Source organism: Phaseolus vulgaris, chromosome 3 (genome assembly GCF_000499845.2).
Source record: "Phaseolus vulgaris cultivar G19833 chromosome 3, P. vulgaris v2.0, whole genome shotgun sequence".
Taxonomy (NCBI): Eukaryota; Viridiplantae; Streptophyta; class Magnoliopsida; order Fabales; family Fabaceae; genus Phaseolus; species Phaseolus vulgaris.
This window is the reverse complement of record NC_023757.2, coordinates 22,358,452-22,379,657: the sequence shown is the minus strand read 5'-3', so window position 1 is coordinate 22,379,657 and position 21,206 is coordinate 22,358,452. Positions and strand designations below refer to the sequence as shown.

The window sequence follows — 21,206 nt, the reverse complement described above, 5'->3', positions numbered from 1 at the left end:
TGAGTTCAGGCAAGATAAAGTCTTTCTCACCTTAGAGTGAGTTCAGGCAAGATAAAGTCCTTCTCACCTTAGAGTGAGTTCAGGCAAGATAAAGCCCTTCTCACCGAGTGAGTTCAGGCAAGATAAAGTCCTTCTCACCTTAGAGTGAGTTCAGGCAAGATAAAGCCCTTCTCACCGAGTGAGTCCAGGCAAGATGAGCTGAAAGGTCAGGGGTGTTTGTGACCTTAAATGGTGGGAAGGGAAGGAAAATGCCTTTTCCCCTTTAAGTGAAACATCAATGTTGACCCAGTAAGACCAGATCATTGTTCTGAAACTCAGGGAGGTAGAGAAGGATCCGAAAGGCGCCTCTACCCCCAGATGAGGGAACAATGATCAGGTCATGAAAAGAAGAAAGGTAACATCGCCAGAACCTTATGGCGTGAAAGTTGAGACAGTGAAGGGGTTGTGCGGCGAGTACCATATCAGAAGAGTTCCGGGAGATGACAGAAGTAGGGGGGATTTCACTTGGCAGATAAGGTAAACTGTATTTTAATACTAGTTTGAGTCAGAACCTGCTGCCTAGTAAGTGATTTTATGTTAAGATTTGTTGCCTTAAGTTCACAAGTTTTATTGAACGTCATCGCCGAAGAGTTGATAGTTGCTCAAGTTTACTTTGAGTTAACAGTTTGCCAAGTTTTTTATAAGGTTAAACAATTTGCTCGAGTTAAAAGCGGTACATGGAGGGTCAAGTTCAAGTATTGCTGAGTTCACGCAGTTGAGCAAGTTTCGCCAAACAAGGTATCACCTCTGACGATCGATGTCCTCTATGCACTTAGCGCTAGAGCGAAAGAGAAGCAAAGTGAAGTACGAAGAATGATGACTGATGAGTTGTCGGTGGGTACGCTGCCCGAAGAACGACGACTGATGAGTTGTTGGTGGGTACGCTGCTTGAAGAACGATGACTGATCAGTCTTGCCTTGTCGGAGGAAACTTTTCCAAACAAAATCTTACACAACAAGCTGAGGCAGACAGACTACGCCTAGTCAGTCATCCAGTACAAAGCTATGCATAAGAACTGTTAAATACAAAGCTAAGGGAGTAGCTAGTCGTGATCAAGTAGAGGCCAAGATCAAAGAGCACAAGATCGCGCTAAACCTAAGCTAGCTAACAGTTAGTCGTGTGCATAAAGAAAGATGAAGCTCAAGAAAGTACAAGAGAATAAGCTTATAGCTGAAACGAGTATGTATTCACACCAAGTTTTATACAAATTCCAAGTACAAAAAGTTGTGCAGAAGTATAAATTTACAAAAAAGAAAAGAGCTCAAGGAGGAGGAATGAGCTTTCCATCCACCACCTCATGATAAATGCTGAACTGTGAGAGGTCCAAATCCGGGAGAACGCATTGGATCTGCTCGAGCGCCAGCTCGAATCCGTTAGCAAGGGCTTCAGCACCCACGCTCATAAGGTCGGCGTTCTCAGTTTCTAATTTTTGCTTTGAGGCCTCCGCAACATTCTTCTCGGTGGTAAGGGCAGCAATGGAAGAGGCAGCTTCTTCCAATTGGCCCTTTGCCTCAGACAGCTTGCTCACCACCTCCTCAAGCTTCTTCTCCCCAATAACGGCCGTCTCCCTGGTAGACTCGAGCTCCCCCAATAGTTGTGAGTTCAGTTGGCGTAGGGAGGAGGTCTCGGCCTCCAGGTGGATCACCTTGCTCCGCAGTTGCACCACCTCGCAGTCCAGAGAGTTGACGGCTTGCCCCATCAAGATCTCAGTCTTGATGGTCTCTTGGACCTGCGCTAGGTACTCTCCCCTGGCTTTTTCCATCATACCCCTCATCAGATCTACGGACCCTTGGGCAGCCTCAAAGTCACTTTGCAGTGACTCCTTGTCATGCTCAAGCTCCTTGATCCTTTTCTCCAGGATTAGTTGCTTGCGGTGCTGGGTGGAAAACTCCAGGGAAAGCACTATCTGCTTAGCCAGGTGCATGTCCACCTCCTCTCCGTTCCATTCGATCAGCTCCCGGCTGCGAATGAGCTGTCGGACCAAAGCAATGACTCAGCTGAAATTCTCATTGGTAGCTCTAGAGCCGCTTGGTCGCGAGCTGCCCCCACCACCTTCAGCAGTAGCAGTGGAGGTTGGTGGTGGTGGTGGCGATGCGGGAAGTCCCGGGGGACCTCCCGAGTGAGCAGAATCGCCCCTAGCAGGTGGAGTGGATTGACCAAGAGCTTGGCCTGCTGGGGGAGGAGATGGAAGGGGAGCTGGAGATGGTGATCGAAGAGCTGGGGATGGTTGTTGTTGGGGAGAGGGGAAGGATGTTGGCGCTGGGGCAGGTTGAGTAGAAGGGGGCGAGGCTGAACCTTCCTCTATCTCCACCACTTCAATCTCCCCAGGCTGAAGGGATGAAGCCCCCCCAACCTCTGGAAGTTTCCTCTTGCGGTGTACAAGAGGAGAGCCAGAACTCTCCTCTTCGGTTGAGGGGGTAGGAGCAGCAGCTGTAGCAGACAAAGGAAAGGCCTTCGCTAGCCTTCTTCTTTTCCTCACAGGCTCGGGGCCTTCAGTTGGCGCGACCGAGAGAGGAGGAGCTGCGATGGGCTCGGTGGTGGAAGAAGAAGAGCCAATCATCTTGGCACCCTGGAAAAGTCCGAACCCTGTTTCCAACATTCTCAGCGCTATTTAAACTACCCAAGCATTTAAAGCGCCTTAAAGCGCTTTTAATCATAAAACGTAACGCACTTAATTAGTGCGTCTACTTAGAAAACGTAGCGCATTTAAGACGTTGAAACGTTTGGGAGTCTTTATAGTACCTTAAACGCTCGAAACAGAAACTGTATTAAATAACTTTAATTACCTGGTACCTGACTAAATGGTGTTTCTATTCTGAACTGGCTGTCATACACGTGGAGGGCCTCACAGCGCCATGATCCCATCTGGGGACGTTTCTACGTGTGAGCCCTCCTGCTTGGGAGTGCTACTGCGCAAGGGGTGACTTTTTTGGGTGCCAACTCATGCCCCCAATCATCTAGTCTCTCACTTTGAGAGCGTATCTGCCTTCCTCTCGTACCCTGCGCCTGGCTACCCTGGGCGTGACCCTCCCCTTGAGTCGTATCTGTCCCAAAGGCGTCTCTGGGGCGGCAGGGGTACTTCACGAGTCAGGCTGCCCTACACTGGTGCTATCACTATGGCCTTGAAGCCACCTTTTCCTTCTCTTTATCACTACCCCGGATTATCGGGACCTGAGGCCTTCCCACGGCGTCGCTCCCTCCATGGTCTTTCCTACCCATGGGTATCGGGGAACCGCACTGTGAATGCCTTGACTTAATGATATTTGATCTTGGCGACGCCCTGGTTGGGCGACGCCTCCACCTAGGCGACGCCTTGCCTTGGCGACGCGTCCTCCTGGCGATGCTGGCACTTGGCGTCTCTTCACCTAGGCGACGCCTTGTGTTGACTTTGACTCCAGGCGTTGACTTTGACCTTGACTTTGTCAACGCCCAGATACGGGACGGTACACAAGCCCCCCAGTCTTAAGCTGAAGACTTGTCTTCAGCGCAAAGACTAAGGCCTCGCCCACTCCGTCCACGTGCCACCCTGATGACGTGTCATTCCCTGCTGACTCAACAATTCTCGAATTATTGACGTGACACTCTCTGAACCATAGGGGCGGTCTTAATGGCTGATTGGACATCCTCTGAAGCGGGGAAAATAATGCCCTTTGGGGCTACGCTTAATCGTGCGCCACGTGGCTCATCACGCGGCCAGCCTCTGGAGTCTTTTGCGCTCCCCTGGGGCGCTTAATCCTTTGACACGCGGCACGATCTCACGGCTCCTGATTAGCGCCTCTTGGGTTGCGAATGTAACGTTCAAGTTACCCCAAACCCCGCGCTCACCCCACTGTTACATCCATTCCCTCTGCGTCTCTGCACTGTTCATCGCCTTCAAACCTTTTCTCTTCAACTTCTGCTCTTTCCCCCGTGCTCTCCTTCCTCCCTCACTTTGACAGCAAAGGTATGATTTTTGCCTATTCACGACTCTTCTCTTTTGTCGCATTGCATGGTTTATTGAACTGCCTGGGACTGTTTACATTTATGCACTACTGCGTTCTTCTGCTTCTCCTTTCTTCTCTGTTCCCTTCTCCTTCTTTCTGGGTTTTCTCGCGTGGGTGGCATTTTCTGGGGTTCACTCCCTTTCCTATCTTGGCATCACTTGTTAAAAACCTTTTTCCTTTCTTCTTTCTCCAGTTATTTATTCACACCATGACGCGCACGAACGCGAAGTCTGATTCCTCCCCCAAGACCCCCAAGTCCAACTACAAAGCCTTCTACCCATGGGCCCCCGATGAGCTCTTGGACAAGTGTACCAGCCTGACTACCTTCCAGGACCTGGAAGCTCATCGTGGGGATCCCCACTTGTACAACTTTAACGCCTTCTTCCGCACTAACGACGCGCACATATCTGTCCGTCCCAGCAGGCCTGGGGAACCTGTCTGCGTGGATGACAGACCTAGAAAGGGGAACCCTTTCTTCTTTATGTACCAGACGGTGTTTAAACGCGTAGGGGTGCGTCTCCCATTTACCCCCTTTGAGAGGGAACTCCTCACCGAGATCAATACAGCCCCCGGCCAGCTTCACCCCAACAGCTGGGCATTTGTAAGGGGTTTTCAAATTCTCTGCGGGCACCTGAGCATCCTTCCCTCCGTGGACGTTTTCTTGCATTTCTTCGAAGTGAAGAAGCAGGGGAAAAGCTTTTGGGTAAGCTTTTCCGGGATCGTGGGCAAGATCCTCCTCTCCCTCTTCCAAAACTCTTATAAAAACTGGAAAGGAAAATTCTTTAGGGTGTGCAGCGCCAAGCACGACCCCACAGCCTTAGATGGCTTCCCCCTGTATTGGAAGGAACGTCCTAAGCTGCTCAGGGCCAAAACCCTGGATGAGCTATCCCCTGCTGACAGGGAGGTAAGCAAGGCCTTGGTTGGGCTGGGGATCGTCTTTGATACGTTGAAGCTTGTCGCGAGCGAGTACAACGCTCACGCCCTGACTACATACTTTGGTAAGGAGACTCTTCCCTCATCCTCTTTTGTTGTCAGCACCTTACTACCGAATGTTTGTTTCCCAGCCTCTTCCACCTGTCTTCCATAGTACCCTATGACTTACGTCTCACGCATCTACGCACTTTGTGGTTTTGTATGGTTGCTTTGGCTTTAATTCCTGCTGCTTGGTTTATCTGGATGTAGGATCGGTGATGGACGCCTCCAAAAGGATGATGCTGGCGAAAGCGATGAAGGAGGCTCGTGCTGCCAAAGCGGGCGCCTCCTCCGCCCCTGCTGCTGACTTGAACCCCCCATCAACCCTGCCTCTGCCACCATCGACCCCTACTGAAGCTCCACTAGGCTTATCTTCACCATCCCCAGATAGCCCTGAGGCATTTCAGACTCCCGGCTCTCCTCTGCCCATCGCCGCCGTTCCTCTTGCCGTGGCCTCATCGCCGGCCCCAACCCCCCCCCGACAAAGGGAAACGGGTCTTGGAGATCATATCCGACGATGAGGACTCAGATGGCGTGGCACCCTTCAAGAGGAGGAAATCTGCAAGGGTTCCCCTCCTACCGGCGGCGTCGCCCCAGGGAGAGGATTCTTTCAGGGACAACCCTCCCAGTGCTACTTCCTTTCCCCCCACAACCGTCCAAGAGGATATAGGCGAAGGCGCCGAGTCTGCTCCTCCCCCGCCACCGGCAGAGGTCTCTGCTTCTCCTGCCCCCGTCGCTGCCGCCCCTGATTTTATCGCCATCCCTCCTCCAATTATGCATCTGATGAGGGGCTTCAGTGGTGGAACAATGCCAGAGGGCTCCGACAGGAAGGAGGGCATGCCTTTCTACTTGGGGGCCTTCTTGGCGGTGGCCCTTGAATGGCGCGCCCAGGCCAGAAACGTTGCTTTGCAAACCCATACCCTCCAGGCCTTGGAAACTAGGGTTGCTGCCCTGGAGGAGGAAAGAAAGGTTCTGGGACGCCAAAACGAAACTTACCAGACCACCCTGAAGCAGGCACAAGAGGCCAAAGCAGAAGCTGAGAAACAACTAGCAGAGGCGGCGGAGCTGCAGGTGGACTCCTACACTCGGGAAGTCACTCTTCAAGTCCAAGTCACAGGCCTCCAGGGCATGGTTGAAGCTTACGACGAAGTCCAAAAGGTCTTGAAGAGCCGGTGTAGCGAGCAGGCTGACAGACTGGCGCATGCGGAGGGGGAGATGGCTACCCAGGCCAAGACTATGGGCTGTCTCCAGGCTGACTACGACAAACTGCAGGTCGAAGTCAGCCGACTCCGCGTGGAGAAGGAAAGTTTGGAGAAACAAGTGGCCTCGGGGGACGCCACCATTGAGAAGCTAGAGAAGGACAAACAGACCCTCATCTAGGACATGGCGGGCACTTTCGAGGAGGGATTCCAGGAGGCTCTGGCCCAAGCTGTCTGCATGAATCCGGGGATCGACATTTCCAACTGCGATTCCACTCACCACATTGTTGATGGAAAAGTCGTGCCCCTGGAGATGGACGATTGAACCGCCACCCTCGATCATCAGTTCATTCCTTTACACTTGTTTTAACCTTCTTTGATAAACTTGTAATTCTTTGAATCGTCTGCACTCTCGTTACAACTCTGGGTTTTTTGCATGATTACTCTCGTGCCATTGCGATATAGAATTCCGCCTGTGTGCTTTTACTTTCGTCCTTTGCCTTCGCGTGCTTCGGTTGTTTTTCCTGTACTATACCCGTTTAAGGTCACGCGTCGATGCCCACGCCCATGGAGAGGCTTGCCTAACGGGGCCGTATCGTCCACGGGGTGTCTCTAACACCAAAGCGATCCGTCCCTTGATTCTTAGTGCCCGGCGCCCACGCCTAAGGAGAGGCCTGCTACAGCAGCGCCGTATCGTCCCCGGGTGTCTAAAACGCCGAGTGCTCTGGGGGGAGGGGGGTCGTTCCCTCCATGGTCTTTCCTTCCCATAGGTATCGGGGAACAACCCTGCCAGTGATTCGCTGGCGTTTGGCGATCTCGTCTCCCTCCACAGTCTTTCCTACCTGTGGGTATCGGGGAGGCAACGTCGCTAACTAGCTTTGCTTTCTTCGATTTCGTCTCCCTCCACAGTCTTTCCTACCTGTGGGTATCGGGGAGGCGGCACTGCTGATATTTGGGTTGCCGACACCTGCAACATCTCATGCTGGCGATGCCTCGGGCGTCTCATGCTGGCGTCGCCATGGGCGTCATCTTTACCTTGGCATTGACTTTGACCTTGGCCCTGGTCGACGCCTGAGGACAGCGAAGAGCTCAAGGTTTCGCCTGTGCCATCCACGTGGCGCTTCTTGTATGGCTGATGGGACGTTCAGTCATTCGACTTGGTCCTGACTCCTACTGTGCCCCTGACCCACTCTCGACAGCGCATTCTATCGATACGACGTTTTCTGAGTTTAACCAGTGGTGCCAGGGCCATCCTTCCATCTTCTGCCACGTGGCTCGATCGTGCGGTGCATCCATTCGCGTCGTTTAGCGCTCTAACTGCAATATTTAATTCTTCAAAACTTTGAAACTGCCCTCGTCATTTCTGCGCCTTTCGTAACCTACCTGCACCTTTTCTCCTCTCGCGAAGAGTTCTTCCAGTGTTCGTTCCCACCAGCGTTTTACCCTTGCCAAAACTTCAAACCTCCCTGATTCTGTTCAAGAATGTCTTCTCGTGCTACTCCCCCCAGGGTCAACCCCAAGGACCTGTATCCTTGGGCTTCGAGGGAGCTTCTTGACGAATGCTCCTGCTTACTCTCCACCAGGGCCATAAGGGAACACAAAGGGGATTCATGCTCCTATAATCACCGTGCCTTCGCGAGGAGGCATGACGACGACATTGCTGTGCTCCCTTGCACTCTAGGGGAGCCAGTATGCGGAGATGAACGGGCCAACGACGGGGTCCCCTTCTTTTACTTCTATCAGGTGGTTTTCAAAACCATCGGCGTACGCCTGCCTTTCTCCAAGTTTGAGAAGGAACTGCTGACGGAGATCAATGCCGCTCCGGCCCAGTTATACCCCAACAGCTGGGCTTTTGTCAAGGCCTTTGACATCCTTTTCGGGTTTCTGGGTGGTGCACCCTCGGTTGACCTCTTTCTTCACTTCTTTGAGGTGAAGAGGCAAAGGCACAACCTCTGGGTAACTCTCAGTAACGTTCCTGGCAGAGTTCTCCTGACCCCTTTCCAGACCTCCTTTACTGGGTGGAAAGGCCGGTTCTTCAAGGTCTGCTGTTCTGATCTCGTTCCCTCCGCCCTGGATGGTTTTCCACTGTACTGGGTGAGGGAGACGAGGGCCCTCAAATCCAAACCCTTCAAGAAGCTTGCCCCGAATGACCAGGTGGTTTGCCGGATTCTCGCTGAGGCGGGAGGTTTTGACTCCGCCACCTTGATCAGTTTGGAGTTCAACGCTGGAACTCTCGAGAAGTATATAGGTATGAGTTATTGCCCTAGAAACTTCCGCCTTTATCGTTCTCTATCTGGGTGTGTTTTGCTACACGGCGTCTCTGACACGTTCATCTTCCTTGGTGCAGGATCGAAAATAAACCAAGAGCAGAGGACGCGACTTACTCGAGCTCTGCGGACTAAGAGCGGGGCTTCGTCTTCTTCCCGTGCTGACTCCGACGGCCACTGAAGAGTGGTTATTCTCGTGCTTTGTATGAGTTGTAATGTCTGCCCTATTCGCATTACTCCCATTTGTATCGAACACTGCTTGTAATATCAACTTTACTATACCATACTTGGTTTTTGTAACGCCGTTTTACTTTGCGTACGTCTCACGTATTGTGCGCTTTTCCTCCGTCATGTTTCTTAGCGGCGCCTGCACTCAGGCGACACCTTTCTTCTTGGCGACGCCTTTCTTCTTGGCGACGCCTTCTTCTTGGCGACGCCTTCTTTCTTGGCGACGCCTTCTTTCTTGGCGACGCCTTCTTTCTTGGCGGCGCTTTCTTTCTTGGCGATGCCTTCTTTCTTGGCGGCGCCTTCTTTCTTGGCGACGCCCCTTTACTAGCGACGCCTCACGCTACTTCAAACGGAGAAAAATAAAGACTGAGAACCAAGGCACAGTTTTTCTCAAACTTGTTTTCTTTTCTTCTTTTATTTGGGTGACCTCATTAAAAAACCCCGGAAAGGGAAAAAGAGTGTCCCCTTTAACAAGACTGTTACATAGCTGCTTTACATAAGTCAACTAAAATAAAACTTCAGGTTGGCTGCATTCCAACTGCGCGGGATGGGACCTCCTTCCAAGGTCTCTAGGCTGTATGAACCGTTGCCCTTAGCCTCGGTAACTCTGAAGGGTCCGGTCCACTTGGGAGACAGCTTATTCTCCAGCTCATATGGGTGGGCTTTCCTCATAACTAGGTCGCCAATCTGAAACTGTCGCGGCTTTACTTTAGAGCTATATTGTCGCTCTACTATTCTCTTCACCGCTTCAGCTTTTATTCTGGCTTCTTCCCTGGCTTCGTCTAGTAGATCCAGGTTTACCCGCCTTTCTTCGTTGGATTCCTCCACCACAAAGTTTTGAAAACGTGGTGAGCTTTCATGTATTTCTACCGGGATCATCGCGTCCGACCCGTACACCAAACTGAAAGGCGTCTCCATGGTAGAAGATTGGGGCGTGGTGTGGTATGCCCATACGATCCTTGGAACTTCCTCCGCCCACGCCCCTTTGGCCTTCTCTAACCTTCTCTTTAACCCCCTCAGCAAAACTCTGTTTGCTGACTCCACTTGCCCGTTGGTCTGGAAGTGTTCGACTGACGCGAACACTTGCTTGATACCTATCTCAGTGCACAGATTTCTCAACTGCTGACTGGCAAACTGGGTCCCGTTATCGGATATCAAGCGCCTAGGTACGCCAAAGCGGCACACAATGTGCTGTACCTTGTGCGCAGTAATCTGTGCCACGGGCTCTGCCTCTATCCACTTGGTGAAGTACTCGATGGCAACGATCAAGTACTTCATCTGCCTTATCGCCAGTGGGAACGGGCCCAGGATGTCGATTCCCCATGTATGAAAAGGCCACGGGCTATATATGGATCGCAGTTCTTCTAGCGGCGCCTTGTGCCAGTCAGCGTGCTTTTGGCATTGCCTGCAGCGCTGGGCGTGTCGCGCGCAGTCCTCTTTTATTGTTGGCCAGAAGAACCCTGCGCGTATCACCTTGGAGGATAAGGACCTTCCCCCTACGTGGCTCCCGCAAATGCCTTCGTGGAGCTCCGCAATTATCCTGGTACACTCGTCGCCACTTACACACGTTAGGATAGGGTGGGTGAAACCGTGCCTGAACAACACTCCATCCACCAGAGTATATCTTGCGGCATTTCTTTTGACCTTCTTACCCTCTTCCGGCAGCCACTGCGAGCCCACTTCCACCTTTTGCTCACCTCCGGGCGAGAGTTCTGCTATAAAATCTGCGTACACTTGCCCTTTGATGGATCCTCTAGGCTCGTACTGAATGTCGAATTCTGACAGCTCCACCGCCCAGCACACCATTCTTCCCGCCACGTCAGGCTTCTGCAGCACCTTCTGTATAGGGAGGTTTGTCATCACTACCACCGTAAAGCTGTGGAAGTAATGACGGAGCCTCCTGGCTGAAAACACCACTGCTAACACTGCCTTCTCCAACACCTGGTATCTCATCTCAGCGCCTTGTAATGCCTTGCTCACGAAATAGATGGGCTTTTGACTCTGGTCCTGTTCCTGGACTAACACAGAGCTGATAGACCGCTCCGTTACCGCAAAATATAGCCGGAGGGGCACACCTGTTACCGGTTTGCAGAGGACCGGTGGCGTCGCCAGGTACTCTTTTAACTTAATGAAAGCCGCTTCGCATTCGTCAGTCCATGCAAAACGATTATTTCTCTTGAGGCACTGGAAATATGGGTGCCCCTTCTCTCCCCCGGCAGAAACAAACCTTGAGAGTGCGACCATCCGCCCTGTCAGCTGCTGCACTTCCTTTACCGAAGTCGGGCTTCGCATGGCGATAATCGCTGCGCATTTGTCGGGGTTCGCTTCTATCCCCCTCTCTGTGAGCATAAAACCCAAGAACTTACCGGCCTCTACCCTGAAGACATACTTCTCAGGGCTTAACTTGAAGCGGTACTTGGATATTGTGACGAACAACTCCTCCAGGTCTGCCATGTGCTGTGCCCTATCCTGCGACGCCACCACCATGTCATCTACATAGGCGTACACATTCCTCCCTAGCATGGGCGCCAAGACCTTGTCCATTAACCTTTGGTATGTGGCGCCCGCGTTTTTCAGCCCGAAAGGCATCGCCTTATAACAGTAACTGCAGGTCTCAGTCATGAATGCAATTTTACTCTCATCTCTCGGGTGCATCTTGATCTGGTTGTACCCTGAGAATGCGTCCAGGAAGCTCAACACCTTGCTGCCGGATGCACTATCCACCAACGCGTCGATGCTGGGCAGTGGGTACGAGTCCTTCGGGCACGCCTTATTCAAGTCCGTGAAGTCCACGCACATCCTCCACTTCCCATTTGCCTTTTTCACCAAGACGACGTTGGCCAGCCACTCGAGGTATTGAATCTCCCTGATGTGGCTAGCACTCAACCGCTTATGCGTTTCATCCTTTACCACCTGCTGTCTCTCCTCGTTAAATTTTCTCCTTCTTTGGCGCACGGGGCGGATCGTGGCGTCCATGCTGAGGTGATGACACAGGAAATCAGGGTCGATATCGGGCATATCCGAGCCGGACCATGCGAAAGCATCCAGGTGGCGCGAAATCACTTCCGCCACCCCTTCCTGTTCTTCTGGGCTCAGCAAACTTCCTAACTTGAATGTTTTTCCGCCAATCTCCCTCTCCACGGCGTTAGCCGCCGGTTGTTCCCTGCTATCCTCCTCGACGGGCGCCGCCTCTTCCATGGGCACCGCGTCGTCAGGGCCTTCCTCCATGTGTGCATCTGTCTCTGGCGTCGCCCTCGCAGGTACGGCCTCATTAGGCGTCGGCGCAGCGAGCGTCGCCTCCATCATCGTCGTGTCTGCACACGGCGGACGCGCGTACACCATTAACATGCCTCTCTTCGTTTTCAGGCTGTTCTCATCGCATTTTCTTGCCTCCTCCTGATCTGACTTGATGACTATCACCTTGCCACTGAGGTCCGATAGCTTCATCTTCATATGGCATGTGGAGGCTACTGCGTTCAATTGGTTCAACGCCGGCCTGCCCAACAAGATGTTGTAAGCGGAGCTGGCGTTCACGACCAAGTACCGGATACTTTCGGTACGCGAGGCCTCTCCGTCCGTGAACGTAGTCCTCAACTCCTGGTAGCCTCGGACTTCCACCTGGTTGTCCGCAAACCCATACAGGCACCCTGTGTAGGGCCTCAAAAGGTCGGGGGATAATCGCAACTTATTGAATGGCGACCAGAACATGACGTCTGCTGAACTTCCCTGGTCGACAAGAACTCTGATGGCATTTCATGAAGGTCTTCTTGAATCATGTAAGAAAAGTGGTGCGGAAGCTATGAAGGTGTGTGAGCAAGATCCTCCTAAGAGTGGTGTTGATCTTGAAGGTGCATGAAAGGTATGATTATAGGGAGGTTCGGCCAGCCCAAGGAGATGTGAAGGAAATGAAGTTTAGAGCCTAGAATTCTAGGAGAAGCAAAGCTTGGCACAAAATGGCAGCATAACTTTACTCACAATAAACTTGAAAATACAAGGTGTAGGCTCCTCCTTTTATAGGCTAAGGAGGACCATAATGCAACCCAAATGCTAGCCAAATGAAATGTAAATGTGAAGCACATGGGTGCACAAATGAGCACATGGGGAGGGGTGTGTCTAGTTTTTATGCTCACCCCCTCCATGGGCTTTCTAGACCGGCCTTGGTAAATTTAGATGTTTTTTTAGAAACTCTAAGTTTACCTAGGTTGGTGTTTTAGGTGCCAAAATTAATTCTAAGAAAATTACAAATAAAGTTCCTATCTAATTTTGACAAGAAATTAAAGTCTACTCTACACTAGAGTTTATGGCATTCGAACATGTAAAAGAACGTCTTCTTGGATCCTCTTGGCCATAACTCTATGGTTGGCCCAAATCTACCCTTTGGTGGGCTTGCATGTGGGCTTGTGCTTGGGCCTCTTCCATTATCCCCTCCCTCTTGAAAAGGATTTGTCCTCAAATCCATTGCTTCTTCTTCTTCATGGCTAGGGGATGGTTGTGGCTGGATGGTGTCCATCATCTCCTCCTTCTTTGAGAAGATCTATCCTCAGATCTTCAGACTTGATCTCGGATAGCAGCCTCTTGCTTCGCCAAAGCTTGTCCTCCTGGGTCAAACGTCCACCTATAAAAATAATCAAATAAGGCATAGGTGTTAGTTTGCAAATTAATTTTACTAGGTTGCCATTTTTGTTTCTTTTGGTTTTGGCAACCTTGGACAAAGTTTCTCTTTTAATGGTTATGTGTGGTCTCTAATCATCTTATGTATTTTAAAAGGTTCATTTGTGGTTACTTTCTCTTTAGGCATAAATCCTATAGAAGATGGTAACAACTTAAAAGGAGAAAGATGATTGAACCCACACATAACTTTAAAAGTAGAAATATAAGTAGTTTTGTGAACTACTTTATGGTATGTTTGCTCACCTCTAGAGTTGTGTGTGCACTTCTTGTTTATTCTAGGCATAGTAGAAAGAGCTAGATTTTCAAATATATTTTGACCATGCGTTTGAGGATGATAAGAATTTAAAGTGTGCAATTTAGTTGCAAGTTTTCCAAAGGAAATCCTCAAATCATGGTTTGCGAAATTTGGAACTCTATTCAACACTATGCTTGAAGATAAACCATGAAGATGTATGACTTCTCTAGAGAAGAGTTTATCCATAACCATGAAGATTGAATCACAACCTTTTGTTGTCCTAGGGAGTTTTAATATGAAATTTATATCTTCCCAAGGATCATTTGCAAAAGGTGAAGGAGTATAGAGTTCATGAGACATTGCCTTGGGTGTAGTTTGAAAACAAGAATTGTACCTAAGGTAATGTCTTTGAACTTCTTTTCTCATGGGGGACAAAAATTTTCCTTTTAAAAGCTCTAGAGTTTTATCAACTCTAATTTGTCCCATGAGTTCTCCTTCATGAAGACTCTTTCTCTTATGTGTAAGGATAGTCTCGTTGTGACAACCATTGTTTATAAGGATTTGTACACTTTGCAATGGTTGTCTCAATAAGACATGACAAGTTTCTTTAGGCCCTACTTCACATAAAAATTTGTTTTTGTAGATGCTTATAAAAAACTTGACATTCACTTGGTGATATCCTAGCACATATGAGAAATAATCTATTTCATTTTTATCTATGCAAGCTTCTTTTAAAGACTCTTCTTTTTCACTTAGGGTTGCAAGTGTTCCTTTACAAAAGGTAAGGCTTTGAGGTTGTTCAGCAAGACACATATTTTCAAAGGTATTTTTAAATCTTTGGTCTTGTTGAATGACCTTGTGGGAAGGAACACTCTTCTCCCACGCCTTTTGTTCTTCAAGGGTCTTCTCATGCTTTTCTTTTTCTTCTTTTTCTTTAGCTTCCCTTTCGACTTCCCCTCTCTTCTTTTGTATATTTCTTTCCTTTCTTTCTTTATGGGAAGCAAACAATTTTTCTACCCTCATTTCCCAATCTAGGCAAGCTTCTATATTTTCTTTTCCATGGAAATGGGGTTGTTCTACCCTAACCTCTCTTGGGTTTTCTTGTTCTTTTCTATCTCTTCTATGTCTTCTAGGGGGTGCTTGATAATAATCATTTACTCTAATGCTTCCCTCCCCAAAAGAATCATGATCTTTAGAGATATATGCATGAGAAGGTAATTTTTTTAGAATGTGAGACTTCTCATCCTTTGCTTTAGTCAAAACATTAAGTTTAGTCTCACTCTCCAATTGTCTATATGCAATTGATTGAACAGTTTGTGAAACTTCTTTCAAAAGAGTTTTTAAAGATTTTAATTCACTTCCAATAGACTTTGTAGAATGAGAAGAAGAAGACATGGCTAAAGCTTTGTGGATACAAGTATTTTACCTTGAGAAAACTTAGGAAAGTCAAAGAAGGTAGTTTTCCAGGTAAGGGAGGTGAGTCACAAAGGACTACTTAAATACCAAGCCTTTGCCTTACCCAAAAACTTAATTAAGAATTCTATACTAGTCGGCCCTAGGTGAGGCTTCTTGGACACTTGGAGCCCTTGAAGACACACTCACCGTCTAAAACGTAATTAAGAGGTAATTAACACAAATTAAGTTGTAAGGAAATTAAGAAAAACTCCCTTTGTTGATCCTCTTTTTGCTAAGTGCACTTCCTTGTTGTCTTTGCTTGTTGATCCTCCAAGTGTTTGTAGTGTTTTTCAAGAATGCTTGTTTCGGCCTTGGCTTTGTCTTCTCCTTAGAATGATGGTCTTAGTTCTCCAATTTCCAGAACCTATCAAGGGACTAAACCTTAACCAAATCAAGTTGCCCTTCACATAAGCACCAAAAGAGAGTAAATTCCAGCACCCAAATTAGAGGTCAAAGAACAAAAGCAAGAAACAAATTTAATTGAATAAAACAGTACCGCCAAAAGGATTTAGATTATGACAACTAGAAAGAGAGTCAATAAATTAAAGCAAACAAATAAAAGGTACTCAATTAAAGGTTGACACACAAAAGAATTCCTAAAGAAAGGCACTAGATTAGATGACCAAATAAAATAAAAACAGCACCACTGGAAAATGTTGTGGGCCAGAAACGTGTTTGTTCCCCAATTTATGCTGAGCTGTATTTTTAAAATTTGACTCTGAAATTTGATATGCAAGATATTCAGGATCTTATCTAAAATCTGGCTTTGGAATCACTCAAAACGCATGCACCATTTTTTTTTAATAAATTTTGCAATTTTGGTGTTCAGTTAGGCCAGCTGGAGCGCCTCAGATTTGCACTCTGATTTTAAAAGATTTATCATTTTTTTTCTGTTGCTTCTTTTGACCTAATTCTTTTTTTGTCCTTTCTATAACACTTTAAACTTGCATATTGCAGAGAATCAAAATTTTCCTATGAGTGGAAATATTTTTCTGGATCAAAACAGCCAAAACAGAGAAGGTGAAAACAGGGGAATCTGAAAACTGGAAACAAAAACAGCAAGATACCAAAGTTTAGACACAATGGAAAATTGTGAAATAGAATTTGTGTATCATCTAAACACAATATGAACTCAAACTAAAATTAAAAAGGCACCAAAAGATCAAAGAACAACAGATTCAAAGCAATTAAAGAGACCCAAAATCAAGAAACAATCAAGCCAAATAAAAGGACTACTATGAATTGTTGACAATATGGATGAACATGACTTGACAAAACATGTATGGATTCAGAAAATTAAAGACTCAAAGCATAATATGAACCAAATAATGAAAGCAATAAAGACTCAAAAGCCTAAAAGAAAATAGCAACTCAAAGGTGTATGGAATCCTATCACAAATTGCACAAGAACTTGTTCAAGATCAATTGAACAAGAGTGCTTCGGTTGGATCTTCCACAAAGCACACCAAACAAATTAAAATGTAAAAAACAGCAAGACAATTATGGAAAATAAGATGAACAACATGAAAGTAAAGAAGAACTAAAAATGAAAGACCAAAAGCAACTCATCTTGAAGAACCATAGCTCATGATACCAAATGATGGCATTTCATGAAGGTCTTCTTGAATCATGTAAGAAAAGTGGTGCGGAAGCTATGAAGGTGTGTGAGCAAGATCCTCCTAAGAGTGGTGTTGATCTTGAAGGTGCATGAAAGGTATGATTATAGGGAGGTTCGGCCAGCCCAAGGAGATGTGAAGGAAATGAAGTTTAGAGCCTAGAATTCTAGGAGAAGCAAAGCTTGGCACAAAATGGCAGCATAACTTTACTCACAATAAACTTGAAAATACAAGGTGTAGGCTCCTCCTTTTATAGGCTAAGGAGGACCATAATGCAACCCTAATGCTAGCCAAATGAAATGTAAATGTGAAGCACATGGGTGCACATGGCACATGGGTGCACAAATGACCACATGGGGAGGGGTGTGTCTAGTTTTTATGCTCACCTCATCCATTGCTTCCACCCCTTTGCTTTACTTTGATTCAAGAAGAACTTCATGAAATGCCATCAAACTCTGTGCACCTTTCTCCCCGCTGTGACAACTGAGATGACCACGGGGTCATTGTCGTGCGGCACCACGTCTCGGAGATTCTTTCTTCGATCGAGTTAACCCCCCTCGCGTATTTCCTTCGCTGGGAGGCGGTGGGTCCTCCGCCGGAAAATCCTCCAGCTATGGTATGGACCTCGCCGAGAATCGGCGTCTCGTGTGCTTGTTCTTCCGCTGGCGGCGGCAAGGTGGCGGTCGTTGTGGGCTCCGCGACATAATCCTTCAAAAACCCGGTTCTCACCAGCTCATCCAGCTGGTAACCCAACGACAAGCAGTTATCAATGTGGTGACCGAAAGCCTCGTGGAACTCACACCAAGAGTCTTTCTGAGGCCCCAACACCTTATCGGACTTCGCTGGTCGCCTCAATCTCTCAGTTATATTAGGCACGACGATCAGGTCCTTCAATTCCACCACAAAATTGTATCTCGCTGGCCTCGTTCTTTCTATGACCGGGCGATCGCCTCCCGCTGGACCCGGGGGCTGGGGCTTTCTGGCCTCGTAGGGGCGTCTCCCATCGGGCTTCTTCCTTCCCGTCGTGGTCTCATTGACCCTGGCGGGTTGAGCTCGCGCCGGTCCCCTCGTGCGTGAGGGTACGACGCTGGTGCGCTTCACGCACACCTCTCCTTTAGAAGCGATATGTTCTACCGCCCGACGGCGTAGCTCAGCAAAAGTCCTAGGGCGGTTGCGAATGATGGATTCTCCAAAAGGACCGGGGCATACGCCTTTCACGAACGCGTACACGATCATTGGTTCCTCTGTCGCACCAACCTTTACTACCTGGGCCCCGAAGCGATTGATGTACTCCTTTAGGGTCTCCCCTTGATACTGTTTCACATCAAACAAATCGTAGGAGACCGGCGGCGGGGCCTTGTTTGCTAGGTATTGTTCACTGAACAATCATGATAGTTGTCGGAAAGAGGTGATATGACCGTCCGGGAGGCTGATGAACCAGTCCATAGCCATCCTAGTTAAGGTGCTCATAAAGAGCTTGCACTTGGCAGCGTGAGAGCCGCCTACCAGGACCATCTGTGTGTGAAATGCAGCGAGGTGCGTCTCAGGGTCCTCCATCCCGGTGAAGATCACCTTGGGCCCCGCGAACGTGTTCGGGATCACTGCATCCAGAATCTCCTGCGAGAAGGGAGTGGAAACTCCCTTGGCGGGGAATGGTTCTCCATCTCGTCATGTTCACATTGCCCCCGATTATTTCGCAGGCCTCGGCGCAACTCTTCATTTACACGACGGAGCTCTTCATTCCTCTCATGTGAGGCTTCGAGATCTGCTTGCATGCGTTCCTGTTCCAGTTTCGACTCCGCCATGTCCTCCTGCAGCCCCCGCATTATCTCCAGGACCTGTTGCATGGATAGTTCTGCTGGGGCTGCGCGTGCAGTACCCTGTCTTGTGGTGGTCATTGTCACGGTCTTTTCAAACCTCTTCCAACGTTACTATAACTTGGTAGATCTTCTCAAACTTGTGATGGGACTGATGTTTTATATCGGCCCCACGGTGGGCGCCAAATGTTCCGTCCGGTTGAAATGGGACGTCTTCGTGCGCGACCTCAACCGTCAGCTAGGGACTCCTTCCCACTGGTTACCTGTGGATTCCTGCAAAGAAGAAGGACAAAGGGCGCCCTAGCGGCCGTTTGCACTCCGACGCTCAAGTCAGCCAGCAAGAAACACCAAAAACTATGCACCTCCGTATCGGAGCGCCGCGTGTGGCACTCTGAAGGTGGTAAAAAGGAACTGTGTCTGGTGTATATTTTCTCGTTCTGGCCAAAATCCTTCCTTAGTCCCTTGTGCAAAACCTCAAGGCTCGAGCAAGCAACTAGAGTGTTTCTGGAAAATTAGCCAAAAGTCCGAACCCTGTTTCCAACATTCTCAGCGCTATTTAAACTACCCAAGCATTTAAAGCGCCTTAAAGCGCTTTTAATCATAAAACGTAACGCACTTAATTAGTGCGTCTAATTAGAAAACGTAGCGCATTTAAGACGTTGAAACGCTTGGGAGTCTTTATAGTACCTTAAACGCTCGAAACAGAAACTGTATTAAATAACTTTAATTACCTGGTACCTGACTAAATGGTGTTTCTATTCTGACCTGGCTGTCATACACGTGGAGGGCCTCACAGCGCCATGACCCCATCTGGGGACGTTTCTGCCCATCTGGGGACGTTTCTACGTGTGAGTCCTCCTGCTTGGGAGTGCTACTGCGCAAGGGGTGACTTTTTTGGGTGCCAACTCATGCCCCCAATCATCTAGTCACTCACTTTGAGAGCGTATCTGCCTTCCTCTCGTACCCAGCGCCTGGCTACCCTGGGCGTGACCCTCCCCTTGAGTCGTATTTGTCCCAAAGGCGTCTCTGGGGTGGCAGGGGTACTTCACGAGTCAGGCTGCCCTACACTGGTGCTATCACTATGGCCTTGAAGCCACCTTTTGCTTCTCTTTATCACTACCCCGGATTATCGGGACCTGAGGCCTTCCCACGGCGTCGCTCCCTCCATGGTCTTTCCTACCCATGGGTATCGGGGAACCGCACTGTGAATGCCTTGACTTAATGATATTTGATCTTGGCGACGCCCTGGTTGGGCGACGCCTCCACCTAGGCGACACCTTGCCTTGGCGACGCGTCCTCCTGGCGATGCTGGCACTTGGCGTCTCTTCACCTAGGCGACGCCTTGTGTTGACTTTGACTCCAGGCGTTGACTTTGACCTTGACTTTGTCGACGCCCGGATACGGGATGGTACATATCTTAAAAACACAGCTCAGCATAAATTGGGGAAAAACACGTTTCTGGCCCACAACATTTTCCAGTGGTGCTGTTTTTTTTATTTGGTCTTCTAATTCTAGTGCCATTCTTAGGATTCTTTTGTGTGCCTACCTTTATTTTGGTACCTTTTATTTGCTTGCTTAATATTTCTTGGACCTCTTTCTAGTTGTCATAATCTAACTCCTTTTGGTGGTACTGTTTTATTCAATTAAATTGTTTCTTGCTTTTGTTCTTTGACCTCTAATTTGGTGCTGGAATTTATTTCTCCTTTGGTGCTTATTTGAATGGAAACTTGACTTGGGTAAGGTCTAGTCTTTTGATAGGTGCTGGAATTGTAGAATTAAAACCTTCAAGGGGAAACAAAGCCAAGGCCGAAACAAGCTTTCTTGAAAAACACTACAAACACTTGGAGGGCCAACAAGGAAAGACAACAAGGAAGTGCATTTAGCAAAAAGAGGATCAACAAAGGGAGTTTTCTTAATTTCCTTGCAACTTAATTTGTGTTAATTACCTCTTAATTACGATTTAGACGGTGAGTGTGTCTTCAAGGGCTCAAAGTGTCCAAGAAGCCTCACCTAGGGTCGACTAGTATAGAATTCTTAATTAGAAATTGTTAATTATTTGTAATTGCCTTTTCTTTTGCTTAGTTAGTGACGCTTTGCATGATTATTTTGTTTGTGATAAACCGTCTAGCTTTGTTGATTAGTTAGCATACATTGTTTTCTTGCATTGAAAAAAAAAAAAGTTTTGATTTCTCAACTTAATTGTGTTCTAAGTAGTTTACTAAGAGGAAGTTTTCTGTGAAGACATTGAGGGATAGTTTTTGGCTAAGGCAAAGGCTTGGTATTTAAGTAGTCCACTGTGACTCACCTCCCTTACCTGGAAAACTACCTTCTTTGACTTCCCTAAATTTTTCTCAAGGTAAAATACATCTACACACAAAGCTTTAGTCATGTCTTCTCACTCCTCTAAATCTCTTAAAAGTGAGGTGAAATCCTTGAAATCTCTTTTGAAACAACTTACTAAGGATATTCAATCAATTTCATCTAAACAATTGGAGAATGAGATCAAAACTAATGAATTGACTAAAGCAAAGAATGAGAAGTCTCAATTTTTAAAAAAATTACATTCTCATGCATCTAGCTCTAAACATCATGATTATCTTGGGGAAGAAAGTCTTAGGAAAAATGAATATCATCAACAATTCCCTAGGAGAGCTAGGAAAGAGAGACAAGAAAACCTAACCAAGCATATCTCTCACACTCAAGATAGAGAAATTCCATGTTTAG

The 21,206-nt window shown here is 48.0% G+C and overlaps 2 protein-coding genes across 2 annotated transcripts; both read right to left on the bottom strand.

Moving 5' to 3' along the window:
* Window positions 1-2,032: 2,032 nt before the first annotated feature.
* Window positions 2,033-2,638, bottom strand: LOC137839355 (uncharacterized). Its single transcript, XM_068648474.1, has one exon. It carries the CDS (start codon window positions 2,636-2,638, stop codon window positions 2,033-2,035), a length of 606 nt encoding a protein of 201 aa, XP_068504575.1.
* Window positions 2,639-12,455: 9,817 nt separating this feature from the next.
* On the bottom strand, window positions 12,456-15,348 carry LOC137806877 (uncharacterized). Its single transcript, XM_068607224.1, has 2 exons — window positions 13,603-15,348; window positions 12,456-13,303 (listed from the first exon to the last, which is right to left on the bottom strand). The coding sequence occupies exons 1-2, from the start codon at window positions 14,987-14,989 to the stop codon at window positions 13,167-13,169; spliced, it is 1,524 nt and encodes a 507-aa protein (XP_068463325.1). The 5' UTR covers window positions 14,990-15,348; the 3' UTR covers window positions 12,456-13,166.
* Between the last annotated feature and the right edge of the window lie 5,858 nt (window positions 15,349-21,206).

Coding starts and splice junctions, on each gene's coding strand:
- LOC137839355 (XM_068648474.1), bottom strand. CDS start 2,638: ATGTTGGAAACAGGGTTCGGACTTTTCCAGGGTGCCAAGATGATTGGC.
- LOC137806877 (XM_068607224.1), bottom strand. CDS start 14,989: ATGTCTTCTTCTTCTCATTCTACAAAGTCTATTGGAAGTGAATTAAAA. Junction 13,304..13,602: donor GTGCACACACAACTCTAGAG/GTGAGCAAACAT, acceptor TTATTTTTATAG/GTGGACGTTTGACCCAGGAG.